This window comes from Labeo rohita, chromosome 23 (assembly GCF_022985175.1).
Source record: "Labeo rohita strain BAU-BD-2019 chromosome 23, IGBB_LRoh.1.0, whole genome shotgun sequence".
Classification (NCBI taxonomy): Eukaryota; Metazoa; Chordata; class Actinopteri; order Cypriniformes; family Cyprinidae; genus Labeo; species Labeo rohita.
Window position 1 is genome coordinate 12,600,476 of NC_066891.1, and position 15,676 is coordinate 12,616,151.

Below are 15,676 nucleotides of genomic sequence, written 5' to 3' on the forward strand. Positions count from 1 at the left end.
ATGCATTAGAACCTAATGACTGTAAATCATGATGCCTGAGCTTACTTGACTTTTAAACAAACACCTCTGCATTAACAGCAGCTTTATGAAAATAAAAGAAGTAACTCGGGGTTATGCCATTTTCATTATTTCATTCTTTCACTAAAGAAAATATAAATTATATATAAATTAATACATAAAAAAATAGTGAGCCTCTAGTTTAGTTTATTTATAAAGCGCATTTAAAAATGGCAAGCACCAACCAAAATGCTGCACAAAAATTAAATGACAGAAAAAATTGTCTATGACTGAGATGTCACATGCAAAGCTGTTACGTACAACTCAAAGTCAAACGCTTCAACACTGTTCAACTGTTTTCAGACATGATTTTTTCAATCCATGAAAGATAGTTGCTCACTTTAGTATAAACCCCACTATACCCAGGCTGGGCGCAACCGTGACCCCATGACACAATGCCACCTATAAACCAACTTCTACTTTGTGTATCCAAAAACGCAAAGGGCCCTCCACTGTCCCCCTGGCAGGAGTCTTTTCCTCCGTCAGCAGTCCCAGCACATATCATGTTCTCTGTCACGACTAGTTTCCCTTTATCTGTCATTGTGGAGTCATATTTAGCCTTACATGCCTCAAAATCAGTGACAGGTAAATGTACGTACTGCAGATTTCTAGAAGATAGCGTGGGTTTGTTTATATTTGACACACCCCATCCAGACACCTTCCCGACGTCATCAGTCTTCAAAACAAACCGCTCTTCCCTCCCAGGCAAACACACAGGCATGACGGCTTTACTAACAGGTACCTTATACTCCAGTTTAATCAGGGCAATGTCATGGTTGAAGTTAACATTATCGTGATGGTACTGAGGGTGAAAGAAGATTTGCTGTGGAACGCCAACTACCGCCTCGTTGTCATTTTGTTTGACTATGCCCATCTTCAGCTGCAGGTTGGAAGTATCTGCGTAGCTTTTCAAAACATGAGCAGCAGTGAGGACCCAGTTGTCGGAAACAAGAGAAGCGCCACCAATAAACCGTTGGCCCATCCGTACCATGACCTGCCAGGGTATATCTTTCTTTTCTGCATTCTCCCCACCAATCACCTTGGAAAGCTTGATCTCCGGCTGGCCACAAACTGAAACACAGCAGACACCAGATCAATGTTCTTTTTCTTTTTTTTGTATTCTCACATATGACACAAAAAATCTAACATAGGAATGACACTGATATAAACAACAAGGAAAAAATTTGGACCCACCTGTGAAGCTGACAAACTAATGGTTCTCAACTTTCTTTTTTTGAAGTTATATTTATGGGCTATGGGGTTTTTACACCTTTATTGTGAGAGGACAGTGGAGAGCTGACTAGAAAGTACTGGGAGAAGAGAGGGGAGCAGAATCAGCAAAGGACCTTGAGGGGGGATTCGAACTTGGGACGCCATGAGCGCGGCTGCGCTATATGGCAATGCACTAACCACAAGACTATGGGTGCTAACTAGACTAACTTCAACTTTTTTGACTATGACTTGCCCCAGTTGTCCATGCTTTACTGGATTTTTAAAAACATTTATATTCACAATTTCTGCTCAATAAAATATTTAGATTTTGGCATAGCTAGAAAAATGCATATTCATTCTAAAAATGCTCATGAAGTTAAGATTTCAATCATTTACATCACTTGTCCAGGTCTAGAAATCACACTTACAATTAGCCTTTCTCATATATCCTGGTTCTTCACAGACAAAAAAAAAAAAATCTAGATGTTTAATGGTACTTTCAATAATGTTGTAAAAGTCATTTTTGTTAAAGTTATTAAAAGTTATTTTTGTTTTCTTTGCGCACAAAAAGTATTCTTGTAGCTTCGTTAAATAATGGTTGAACCACTGATGTCACATGGACTATTTTAATAATGTCCTTACTACCTTTTTGGGGTCTGGGAACATTTCAGTTACATGCTCTCTATGTAGGGTCAGAAAGCTCTCAGATTTCATCAAAAAATATCTTAATTTGTGTTTCGAAGATGAACGAAGGTCTTACTGGTTTGGAACGGCGTGAGGGTGAGTAATTAATTACAGAATTTTCATTTTTGGGTGAAGTAACCCTTGAAGATTATGAAAAACAGTCAATTGTCTCCATAATTTTGATGGTCGTGTATAATAAAACATGGTAGTGAATGAATAAAACTGATAAACCATATCAGCATTAAACTCACTAGGTGAACATATCTGGTGTATTTTCCGACCCAGGGTATCTCTCCAGTAGCCGTCATGTGCACAGGTATAGACCCCTAATTTCAGAGAGAAAGAAATAATGGCTAAACCTCCAGTGATGATTCATCTGTAGTACAATGTGTTGCCATCCAAATACTGTACTATACTGTGACATTTGCCCCTTACCATTAGTTCCAGCCTTCATTGTGTAGAATTCATCGCACGTATACTTAACCACGGATTTATATTTGGTTGTGGTGAATTTCACAGTTGCATTACACACTTCTTCAGGATCTCCACAATCAACAACTGCAAATGAGGGACATTTAATTATTGACACAGTTTATACACACTAAGAATGACAATGTTGGCAAACCCTAAGCATATCCTAAGTTAAATGTCTGGTTCTGAAAATCTGTTTACTGTCAATCACTGTTACTTTCCTTTTGAGCTGAATCTATTTAAAAAAAAAAAAGAAAAGTTTTTTGGTCTGTAAATTATGTTTGTTCTTTCATCACATTTTAAAGGGGTCCTATTATGCTCTTTGTCAAAGTCTTGATTTTGTTTTGGGGGTGTACTAGAACATGCGCTAATGCTTGGTGGTTCGAAAAACGCATTATTTTTCACATAATTTACATTATTACAATACCTTTCTCCCAGCCTGGCACAAATAGCTCGATTAGTTCCGGGTTTAATGAAGGCCAGCCTTCCGAAAAAAGGAAATGTGTTATGATTGGTTAGCTGTTCCAGTGTGTTGCGATTAGCGAACAGCTTAGACTGTGTTTTAATACTGCCACGCCCTTTGTCAAGGCAGTTAGCGCAAACTAGATTAATAGTGAATCTTACATCTTAAATATGGATATTTTTCTTTCAAAAAGACCCACGGGAGCCATGTGAGGCACTTTTTATTATGGATGGATGCACTTTATTAGACTCCTATTGCATTCCTTTGAAAGAAGGAAGTCATGTACACCTAGGATGCATGGAGGGTGAGTAAATAATATGCTACAGTAGTGTTGAGTTCCATCCTCAGCTTGCGAGATCGCAGATGCATGATATTACCGTGCTTATTTATTTAATTGTTTTACAAACGTTTCATTGCCCGAAACCATCTCCAGCATAAGGCTAAAAGCAGCCTAACATTATCAAAAAACATCATCACTGATCAGCCTAGCCTATTCTAGTGCAAGTTCATGCATTGTAAAAAACATAAGCGTTATAAGTGAAGCTATCTACACTGTATGATGAATAAATCTCTTACTACACACTGCACACGTCTGCGGTGCGTTACTGCTCTGAAGCGGCCACTCTACTCAATGCCTGTGTTTATACCTGCCGCACTGTGTCTCGTTGAAGCAGTTTTCCACGCTGTATTGCTAAAGTTTGACTAATCCCCCACCTCATTTTTTATGTCCAAAGACACACCACACACTGACTAAAATTCAAAAAGTGAAAAAGCATAATAGCACCCCTTTAACACTTTTAACCTTGTACACCAAAAGATTTTGGTGGTCAAATCTCAACGTTTTTTAATGTTGATCGTTGTATTGAAAATGTTCAGTTGGTTCAACTAAAAGACATTTAGTTCGCATAACTTAATTAAGCCGACTGAGAATTTGCAATACGGCAAGTCGAGAATATATGAAAAGTTTATTTTCAGTCCTATACCGACGGAAGCCCATTTCCGCCATTGAATAAAATTTTTTAAAAAATGTGATTGAGACTTTTTATCTTACAATTCTGACTTTTTTCTCGCGCTTGCAAGTTTACATCTCACAATTTTTACCTTTTTCTTAGAATTGCATGATACAAACTCACAATCCTGAAAAATAAAGTCGCAATTCTGAGAAAGACAGAATTGCGAGATATAAACTTGCAATTGCAAGTTATAAAGTCAGAAGTGCGAGATAAAACTCACAATTCTGAGTTTTTTCTTGCATTTTTGAGTTTGTATCTCACAATTATGCAGTTTCTCGCAATTGTGAGTTTGTATCTCGCATTTCTGACTTTTTTCTCAGAATTGCGTGATATAAGCTCACAGTTTCGAGAAATAAAGTCAGCATTGCAATATAAAAACTCCCAATTCTGACATTTTTTCTCGCAATTGTGAGTTTATATCTCACAATTCTGAGTTTTTTCTCAGAACTGCGTGATATAAACTCACAGTTGCAAGAAAAATGTCCTAATTGGGAGTTTTTATATTCAGCATTAAATTTATTAAAGTCAGCACTGCAAGATAAAAACTCCCAATTCTGACTTTTTTCACATTTTTTGAGTTTGTATCTCACAATTCAGACTTTTTTTCTTGCAATTCTGACTTTTTTCTCAGAACTGCGTGATATAAACTCACAGTTGCGAGAAAAAATGTCCTAATTGGGAGTTTTTATATTCAGCATTAAATTTATTAAAGTCAGCATTGCAAGATAAAAACTCCCAATTCTGACTTTTTTCTTGCATTTTTGAGTTTGTATCTCATAATTCAGACTTTTTTTCTTGCAATTCTGACTTTTTTCTCAGAACTGCGTGATATAAACTCACAGATGCGAGAAAAAATGTCCTAATTGGGAGTTTTTATATTCAGCATTAAATTTATTAAAGTCAGCACTGCAAGATAAAAACTCCCAATTCTGTCTTTTTTCTTGCATTTTTGAGTTTGTATCTCACAATTCAGACTTTTTTTCTTGCAATTCTGACTTTTTTCTCAGAATTGTGAGACATAAACTCACAAATCCAAGTTATAAAGTCCAATTTTGAGGGGAAAAGACTGATATCTTCTTAGAATTGTGAGTTTATATCTTACAGTTTTGACAATATATCGCAATTGCGTGTTATAAAATCAGAATTTCAAGAATTTCAAGTCGCAATTGTGAGAATAAAAATATTTAGAATTGTAAGTTTGTCCCAATTTTGTGAAACTGCGAGATGTAAATTTGCAATTGCAAGAAAAAAGTCAAGAATTGAGAGAAAAGTAACAATTACCTTTTTGTATTTTTTATTCAATGGCGGAAACGGGCCTCCATATATACCAGTTGTTTTTGCATACTCCTGTATTTTTTATCAATATTTAATAATTGTTTAAACACCCTTTTTCCCTGTTAAATAAATAAATGATTAAATAAAAAGTTTTTTCCTATTAAAAGTGTTGAAATGTATTTAGAATAAAATAAATTTACTTGACAAACAAATAAATTCAAAGAATATCTCAAAGTAATCCACACCTCAAAATAAAAAAAAATCTTAGTATTCTTAGTAATCTTAAGTATTCTGAAGTAAGCTTTTCTTTGGCATAATCATTCATTTTACCAAGTGCATTTATTGTTATTGTTTTTGTTTTTTATGAAAAACTGCAAATCCTACATGTATTAAAAACATGCCTTTTGTTATTAGTGTCAGCACTATTTCATCAGAATTATTTTTTGAGTTTGCAGTAAGAATTTCACTCACTTCAGCTTGAAATAACACCTCAGGTTTTAAAACATACCTTCTCTTCGGTACGCAAGTAAACCAACCATTGACGATTATACACGCTTCATGCTTATCTGGGATTCTTAAACAACTTACTGTTGCATTGAGGCATCGGTCCATTCCAAAATCCACCCTTCAGGCATGTGGCTTGATAAAAGGGCAAAGTGTCCTCCCCCTAAAGACTCAAAAAGTCACTTTTAAGTCCATAAATAGCATACCAAGCCCTTTTTCTTAATACTTAGAGAAAGTAAAAGGTTACCAGAGTTAATTCATAGCCCTGATCACAAATGACATTGAAAGTGTCCGTCATGATGTACTGAGACTGCTGGGGCTGAATACGTCCATGTCGAGGAGCCACAGGGTTTGGGCACGGCTGCGCTATGAGAGCAGGGAACAGTGAGCACTGGTAATGAAAACATAAATGCTGGAAAACAGGCCACTTGTCATTTAAATGTGATTACTTATATAACTGAACAAAAAAGGGTGTTGCAAACTACCTGTGCTGGTATACTTGATCTTCCAGCCTTTGTTTTTCCCCGAGTGGTCTGAGCGGAAGGTCACACGCACTTCATGAGTCCCCGTCTCTATTTTTCTTGGTGGGGTCTTGCCGCAAAACGGTCCGTATTCCCTTCTACCTGCGGTGATCTTAAACAAACCAGTTTGAATTGTCAGTGTATACAAATGGCAACAGATAAACGAGTCTCTTGGGAGGTGGGAGGGTGAGGAGAAATAATAGACGGTTGTGGAGGGCATGAGAGAGCATACATTATGTATTCAACAGCCTTCAGGTCAGTGATTAGTGGAGTAGTTTGACGCTTAACACCAGTGCTGAGAAGACTAAAAGGCAGTGAAGTGGGAAAAAAAGCCGAACTGAAAGACCGCAGCTATAACAAGCTGTTAAACGCCATAAAATGGGATTGGATTTAGTCATTAAAATCAAATGAGCTTTGATGCAGAGTATAAAAATCAGTGATGAAAGTAAACACTCTTAAACACTTATCATGCTTATTTTCATGGAGAGCCAATCTTATGTGTGTAAACCACTCTAAAATCAATCTTTCTTAACACCCAACAAGGACACTAGAAGGCATATTATATCTCTCTTCAAACAGAACTTGCACTATAAACAATCTTCCTGAAGCTATAGTATATAGCTCAGTATAGTGCAACAATATACAACTGTTTGTAGGGATTCTGTAAACCATATAAAATATTGTACATATACGTAGAGAATATATATACACACACACACATACACACCTTTTTGTGCAGTTTGCTAGGAATCGAAAATGAAAAAATTCAAGAAAAACATCACAGGTTAACCAGCATTTCTGACAACTCAAAAATTACCTGCAGCATAACATAGGGATAGTTCACCCAAAAATGTTCACCTAAATTCTGTCAATCATGTCTTTCCAAACATGCTTGACTTACTTTCTTCCATGCTACATAAAAGAAGATATAATAATATAATAAGACAAAAAATAATAAAATATAAAATAAAATAACTAAAATAAAAAATAAAACAAAACAATATACGACTGTGGTGATTCTGTAAACTATATAAAATATTGTATTATTATTATTTTAATATTTTCTTTACTTATTGCACATTAATAATCTTGTTAACTGTCTTGTTCTTTTCATTTGTAGTTAATTTGCACTTTAATCACTATGAAAAAATCAGTTAAAAATAGCAAATCTTCAACATTAATACTTCTCACACATAATAAAAAGCACATGAGAACATATGATTGTATATAATCAATTAATTGTATTTAACAACTTTTTTTTTTTTTTTTTTTACATTTTTCCTATAAATATTTCTGTAAATTTTTACAGATGTTAAAATGTTTTCAACAAGCAACATCAAGATCATGGGTTCGATTCCTAGCAAACTGCACACACACACAAAAACTATAATTTTAGGTAAATTATAGACATTTTGCACACACATTCCATAACACATCAGAGTTTTGTTTATGACCCTTGAAAAAACTCAAGAAAAACATCACAGGTTAACCAGCATTTCTGACAACTCAAAAAATTGGTAAAATCAGCCTACAACATAAAATAGGCATAGTTCACCCAAATTCTGTCAATCATGTCTTTCCAAACATGTTTGACTTACTTTCTTCCATGCTACATAAAAGAAGATATTTTTGGGGGGTGAAATAAAAAATAAAATAAAATAAAATACTGTTTTGCTTCTTTAGTTGACACAATGAAGATGAATGGGGTTCAGTGTTATTTTAGACCCTAATGACTGAAACAATTTCTAAAATATCTTTTTGTGTGTTATGCAGAAAAAAGAAAGTCATTTGGGTTTTTAAGTAATGACAGAACTATCATTTTGGGTGAACTGTTCTATATGTGAAGTGTGTCTGTCATAAAGCTTGGCTCTTCAATCTCTATTTTATCAGACAGAGGTATAGAGAGTTCCCAAAGGACCCACAAGGACCCCATTAAAGTGACTCACACATGTGTACACACACATACTATTATGGCTGTTGTTTTAGGTTTGAACTACCATCCTAGCTGGAGTGCTGTCAGTGCTTGCTGATTGTGAAATAACCAACCTTGAGGATGTCATAAGGGCAGGGGATTTCAGGATGAGTCTCCACATCAAATATGTCCTGGAAGTCGAGGGTCACTTGGAAGCCTTCCATCAAACTGATAGTGTAATCACACTGGCTCATCTTGGGGTAAACACCTGGGTACTCTGGACTGCTCAGTTCTCCTGACCTCTTCCGAAACACCTGCCCACTACACTCAGCTACAGTGGAAAAAATGCATTTTCACACCCACTAGGAATTGTCAAAAGCACACACACATACGTTTAACAGACAACTATTCATGCCACATTTAACACTGCGGGCCGCAGGAAATTGCAACATTGATTTGGTACGCTCAGGAGTAAATAAACCTTTCCACCTGTAAAATGGCCACAGAAAGGGCTTTCAGTCACTATTTTACTTTTAGAGTGACATTTATAGAGAGTTAAAAACATAATGTTTTACAATTAGATACATTAGCAAATCCAAACATTTTACAGCTAGAAACAGTCATAGCAGTACAATTTTCAGGTAGTAAATTTGCTATTATTTTTGCATTTATGCTATTGACATGGATGAGTGATGTGTAAAAAGACATAATACATAAATGAACATCTTTACTCAAACCTTAACTTTAGATGTAAGGATCACATGAGGCCTCAGATGATTGCTGTTTACATTTACTGCATGCTATTACCATTTATTATTATATTTCCATTTATGATTCAAAAAATCAGTTGGTAGTTATTGAAATTTCAAATAGAATGAAATATACAGTTGAAGTCAAAAGTTTACATACACCTTGCAGAATCTGCAAAATGTTAATCATTTTACCAAAATAACAGGGATCCTGCAAAATGCATGTTATTGTTTATTTAGTACTGACCTGAATTTTACATAAAAGATGTTTACATATAGTCCACAAGAGTAAAATAGTAGTTGAAAATACAAAAAATGACCCTGTTCAAAAGTTATCATGAAGTTAAACTGCCTGCTGTTCTTCAGAAAAATCCTTCAGGTCCCACAAATTTATTGGTTTTTCAGCATGTTTGTGTATTTGAACCCTTTTCAACAATGATTTTGAGATCTATATTTTCACACTGAGGACAACTGAGGGACTGAGGGATATGCAACTATTACACAAGGTTCAAATGCTCATTGATGCTCCAGAAAAAAACACAATGCATTAAGAGCTGAGGGGTGAAAACTTTTTGAATTTGAACATCAGGGTAAATTTAACTTATTTTGTCTTCTGGGGAGTGTAAGTGCATGTGAATTCTTCAGTAAACTTTTGAACAGGGTTTTTTTGTTTGTTTTTTTAATTTAAATTCAACTATTATTTTTTCTTGTGGACTGTATGTAAATGTCTTTTATTTTAAATATATTATTCAGGTCAGTACAAAATAAAAAATAACATGCATTTTGTATTATCATTTAGCAAATTCTGCATGGTGTATGTAAACTTTTGACTTCATCTGTATGTTCAATCGTGCCTGTTCATTATTTAAGCACAGCACTTCAATAAATACATGAATAGTTCACCCCAAAATGAAAATGCCATCATCAACATCAAGTTGCTGCAAACCCATCTGACTGACTTTCTTTCGTGTAACACAAAAAAAGAAATTTTGAAAACTTTCTTGTTTGCTTTTTATATATTTATTTTTGTATTTAAGTGTTTGGCAGACACTTTTATCCAAAGCGGATAGCAAAGTGGATTCAAGGTACATGTTTAATTAGTTCTTTTTTCCTTGGGAATTGAACCCATGACCTTGGTGTTGCTAACACAATGCTCTACTGTTTGAGCTACAGTAAGGCTTCAAAGGACGTAACAGTACAATAAAAGTTTCAAAATAATACTTTATTATAATAAAAACATTTACTAAAACACTAAAACTCACAGAAACTTATCGTACACCTAGGCAAATTCTTAAAGGAAGTAGTGATGGCTGATTCAGGAACAAATCAATCTTTTGAGTTAAATCTTTTAAACAAATCAACTGATTCAGTCTGAATGATTCACTCAAGAATTGGCTCACTGACTAAATGATCCAGTAGTAGCAATTCTCAAATAGAAACAGCTTACTGTATGGGAAGATTTTTAGAATAAAGACTTCTATTTCTCACACAAAGCTATCAAATGGCTTTAGAAGACTTTGAATATCATATAAATCACATTTAGGTCACATTTATCCTTTTTGCGTTCCAAAAAGAGAAGTCATACAGGTTTGAAACACTAAGGTTGAGTAAATGAAGATAGAATTTTTATTTTTGGCCAAACTATTAATTTAATCAATGAAGCCGCAAAAGTGCAGATGCTCCAAATAATTGCTATAAATGGGGAATTTCAGCTGAGTAGGGCAAAGGTCTACTAATTCATATGATTAAATGATTCAGACACAAGTCATTGTTTCTGTCTTCCCTTTTGCGCAATATGATGTGATGTCTCTATCTTCCCCATTAGCAAAGAAAAACAATTAAGAGGCATGTCTAGGCTGGTAATTGTGATTAATTACCCACCATTAGCACAGTATACAGCTCGAAACAGGTATCAATTTTCAACTGATCCCTATAATACCGTTCCCTCAGGAACCAATGGTAATTAACCCTGACTCGCTTAGAGTGACAGAGATCAACTGCTTTATACAGGCAGACTAGCGAGACGCTGCCCACTGTATCATCATCAGTCTGTTACTGAAGCACGCTTCAGGCTAAAGCCAGTTAGCACTGTCCAGAATCGCAGTAAACATTAGAACTTTAAATGAGAGGAGGTTTTGGGACTAATCTATTTGTGCCAAAAGTTGTCACAACCTGAGGGGAAGTCGAAAATGTAAATTTGTCTATTCGAAACCCTCCCTGAAAAATGCCATGCAGTCTATCGTCCTCCCTATCAATGATATGACAAACCCCTATTTGGTGACTCTATTTCCTGCTTGATTATAGGCTATGCTAGCTCAATCAAGAGCTGTTGACAGGGCTGATAGATAGTGTGTGGTGAGCCGTGGCTGCCCAGCCTGTTGCTGTGACCGCTGTTTCAATAGATCTGTGATGTACAAGAGGAGCACACCGGAGCATAAATCAGTATTAAGCTGTATGACAATATTTCCTTTAAATATTGGGATTTCCACAGAATTTACACAGCTAGAAGCTTTCTTAAGAACAAATATGCCTACATATCTTAGATTACAGACAAAGAGACAGTCTGTTGCTCATATACACATTTAGTGCTGTTTGTTGCTGGATACTGATCAATGATAATGCTAAAAGTACTATAATAAATTCAGTTAAAAAGTAATTATAATAATGTGTTATATTTTTATAGTGCACTCTCAGCACTGGGTGAAATATGAACAAACCCAAAAATCTCAAAAATGAACCAGCCGTTAATTGGTTTAAATGTTTAACTCAACTATATTTCTTGCTAAAAATGAACTCCAAATAGGTTGGAAATGAATATTTATTAATATGTACAAAAATGAACATTTATTAATAAGTTGAATAAGTAATAATTAAATAATTAACATTTTCAATGTTACATTTTTCAATCACCTTCTGAATATTGCTTTTGCCTCTAGTAATTATGTGTCTGATTTTTAATTTACAACCATGGGTTCATTTTGTGCCAGCCATATAGTCATTTTTTAGTTAAATAAAACTTTTTAAACATTAAAAACATTGTTTTTAAACCCAGAATTTTTAGAGCGTGCCTTTTTCAAAGCCCAAGGTCACTTTACAAAGATTATGCTTACCCAAAATTAAAACTCATTTACTCATTCTTATGTTTTTCTAAATCTTTCTGATTTTCGTTCTTTCCTTTTTTGTATTATACGCACACAGGCAAAGTCACAAGGTTGGAACAACTTGAGGGTGATTAAATGATGACAGAATTGTCATTTTTGGCTGAACTATCGCTTTAAGAGAGAGCTTTTAGTTGCACAATCAAAGAGTTTTTATGAATCAGATAAACTAATAATGGACTTCACTTTGGGCTGCACAATCATGTTGGCGTTTAGCTTCAGTGGCCACCACAATTTCCAATTTCCAAAGCAGCACAAGTGTATGCAAATTTGAGAAAATGAACACAAAATTGAATCTTTTTTTTTAGGCATTTGTATGCCTTTATTTGGATAGGATAGTGTAGTTGGACAGAAAGCGAAGTGGCTGGGATTGGGAAAGGTCAACAAGTTGGGATTCGAACTCGGGTTGCCCGCAGCGTAATGGCGCTATATGTCAACAAGCTAACCACGAGGCTATTGGCGCAGACACAAAATTGACAAAATCAACACTAACAGTGTAACAGTTTAAAGCTTCTGGAACTCATTACTTAAATCTAATAGTTTAACATAACATACTATATATAATATACTACAATGTAATTATTTGTGATAGACAGCTATTAGAAATATGACAGAAATAGGTTGCTACCACCATGTCAATATACAATAGTGAAAGCTTGCGTAGCACTGAGATTTTAGCGTAAATACATAGGCAGGCAGTGTGCACAGACTATCAAAAAACAATGTTTAATTAAACAGAAAACTATAAGCAACCTCTATTGTGTCTCAGTGCTTTACATGCTATTTATAGTGTATATTTTGGAACTAACTTTGGTGTGAAAATGAATGTACACATCATTGTATATAATATCATATAATGCCCCATACAGTTCATAATCAATAAGCAGAAAAACTACAGGCCAGGGGTTTCATCTGTTCTGGTATCCGTTATCTTACCAGGGCAGTGTCTTTTATCATCGTGGAGTTGGTATCCCAATCTGCAAGTGCAGTAAAAGCCCCCCACATAATTATGGCAATAATGGTCACACATAGGCTCTCCATCCACAGTGCTCAGGCACTCATCAATGTCTGTAAAGAGTAAAAAGAGGCTGTTTAGCAACAGTTCTCACTTGTATGGATTTGGACTTCCACTACGATCAACACATGTATGATAAAATGGTGTGTGAATACTATATATTTTTATACAACAGTTCTTTCTGGTCCTAGTGATATCAGAACTCCAACCATTTCACCGTTTGTATCACTCCGCTTGCGGGATTTCATGGTGGATGCCCAAATCCACTGTTATTTTATAAATAATAGTAATTTTATGTCACAGAATGTAGCTTTAAGAGATTTTATGCAAGAATGTGTACTTGTTTAGACTTCAAATATGCAGTTTGTTAATTAAGGTAACATCTATTTGAAAATTTGCTTTGATTTTTTCGGAGATGTGAGCTCCAGTGTGTCAGCGGCTGTTCAGCGCTCATGAACCCGTCGAGAGCAGCCTCACCTTGGCCAGATATTCTGGAATTTTCAGCTGGCTCTGATGTCTCTATAGTGGTTAAACATGAGATACAATTTGTTTGGGGTAAAAATCTAATGGACAGTCTTTGGTCCCATTAATCTATTATTTGTTCCAGAGCAAATAGTTTTGGCTGAGGGCAAAATCTCATCATGTTTATATAAATTTAATGCTGTATATCAGAGCGCTGCCTTTGTACTTTTGACTGAATTGCCTAGCAACTTTTATTTTGGCTGTTGCTTATTAAATATTATATTCAATAAATAATATTTTATACAATAATAGTCATATTTAATAATAGTATTTAGCATTGAGAAGCAGTGTGTGTTCGTGATGGTGATTTTAGTTACATTATTCCGCCATTAAATAGTGACAGGAGACTGTTTTTATGAGTGAGTCACCAGTAAAGACTTTTATATTGAAAAAGACTGAAACACTGTAAATAATGAAGTTATTTTTACTTTCAACAACACTTGAGCAGCGCTGTCATCAGAAACCACCCTTAACAGATGAAAGGATAGTACAACAAAGATATGGCTTTCCTCGGCGGACATTCAAACTAATGTTTTTTTGTGACCATGAGATTGAGCTGAAGAATGAATGCTGTATCAGATGCAAGTAATCTCTCTCATAATATTACACTCTACATAATACAGTGAGGTTTTCATCCAGTAGTACAATCAGCTTTCAGTGAAGCAACTCAACGTTCCTTCGTTACTAGTTCTAAAGTGACGTTTCTGAATTAGTACCGGAGGCTTGGTCTCAGCTGTTAAACTGTCAACTTCGGATTTAAATCAATGGAGGAAGAATGTAGTTCTGCACAAAAGAGGGTTTTTAAAGATACTCCCTTGTTGTTATTTATGTATTTACACACTCTTTCCGTCAAACTGTTTTATAAATGCAATATCACACTTGTAGCAGTGTGATATGGCTGTATATCGGCTTGCTGCGATAAGTTATTTTTTATCTAGTTTAATCCTTAGCCTTTGCAGCAAGAGGTGACGCCAAAAGAGAGGAACAATCATGCCATGAGAGAAACAGTCATGCTGTAAATTCATTATCTCCATCACCTTCGGCGGAAAAAAATGCCTGGAAGCCTGTGAATCGGTCCTCATTGGAGTAATCTGATCTGAAGAGCACGGACATGGTGTTGGTGGCAGAATAGATGACAGTGTTTTTGGGTGCATCACCGTAATTTTTCTCTGCCTCACCACAGAACCGGACAGTGTCATTTGCTTCTGTGAACACCTGGAATGTTTTAGCAAGTAATAACTATTATAAGCACACATGGACACGTGGGGATCCTGTATTTCACATAACAAGCTTAGTTAGCATGCTAGGAGCTACATTAGAAACTATGCAGCAGTCAAATCATGCATTTAATTTCATGACAGAGAGGTTTAATTTGTATTCTGATAGAATCATAAATAAATTTGTATTTATTTTGTTATCATACTATAAGGAACTAACAGGCAGTATGAATATAACAGAAGCTTGTTTGTATTGGTTGCAGATTCACATATGATTTCACTGAATTAATATCTGAAATATCCTGAAATGTGAAGCTTAATCTAGAACCGTAACTCATGCACTTTGATGTGCACATATATTCCCCCATAAAATGACCCCACATTTAAAGTTCTGTTGAAGACATGGATCTAACCTGAACGTAGTCATATTCGCAACGATGAGAAGGCTCCAGGCTAAAATATGTGAAGTAGAGTCGTAATCTGTGTCCCTCTGGTCCTGTAATATTCCACACCATACGCTGGTTGTTAGGATAGACATTTGGGAAGTTTGGTGAGGTGAAGCTCCCAAATAGTCCTGTCAGCTGTAAGCCAAGTGCTAATGGAAGCAGGGTGGCGAATGCCAAAGATACACCAAAACAGCTGCAAAACAAAAAGGTCTATTACTGATAACGTATTGAAGCTTTCTCAACACATTAAAACCGAAACATGGGGGGAACTGTTCCCACTCCACGGTGAACACATACCCGTTCATCATTCCAGAACACCATAAACCTCAGTTCATCTCACAAAAAATGTCCTAATCACCTTTGCAGAACTCTAATGTCCTCTAGGTTAATGAACTAGCTGAATAAATGGCTCTGTGTAAACACAGCACTGAACATCAACAGTACTTTTGGTTTTCAT

The 15,676-nt window shown here is 35.4% G+C and overlaps 1 protein-coding gene across 1 annotated transcript; it reads right to left on the reverse strand.

The window, feature by feature from the left end:
• Window positions 1-187: 187 nt before the first annotated feature.
• masp2 (MBL associated serine protease 2) lies at window positions 188-15,676 on the reverse strand. Its single transcript, XM_051096333.1, has 11 exons — window positions 15,517-15,676; window positions 15,187-15,412; window positions 14,594-14,771; window positions 12,956-13,087; window positions 8,247-8,443; window positions 6,165-6,312; window positions 5,927-6,045; window positions 5,764-5,842; window positions 2,389-2,511; window positions 2,205-2,279; window positions 188-1,128 (listed from the first exon to the last, which is right to left on the reverse strand). Exons 1-11 carry the CDS (start codon window positions 15,525-15,527, stop codon window positions 347-349), a joined length of 2,070 nt encoding a protein of 689 aa, XP_050952290.1. The 5' UTR covers window positions 15,528-15,676; the 3' UTR covers window positions 188-346.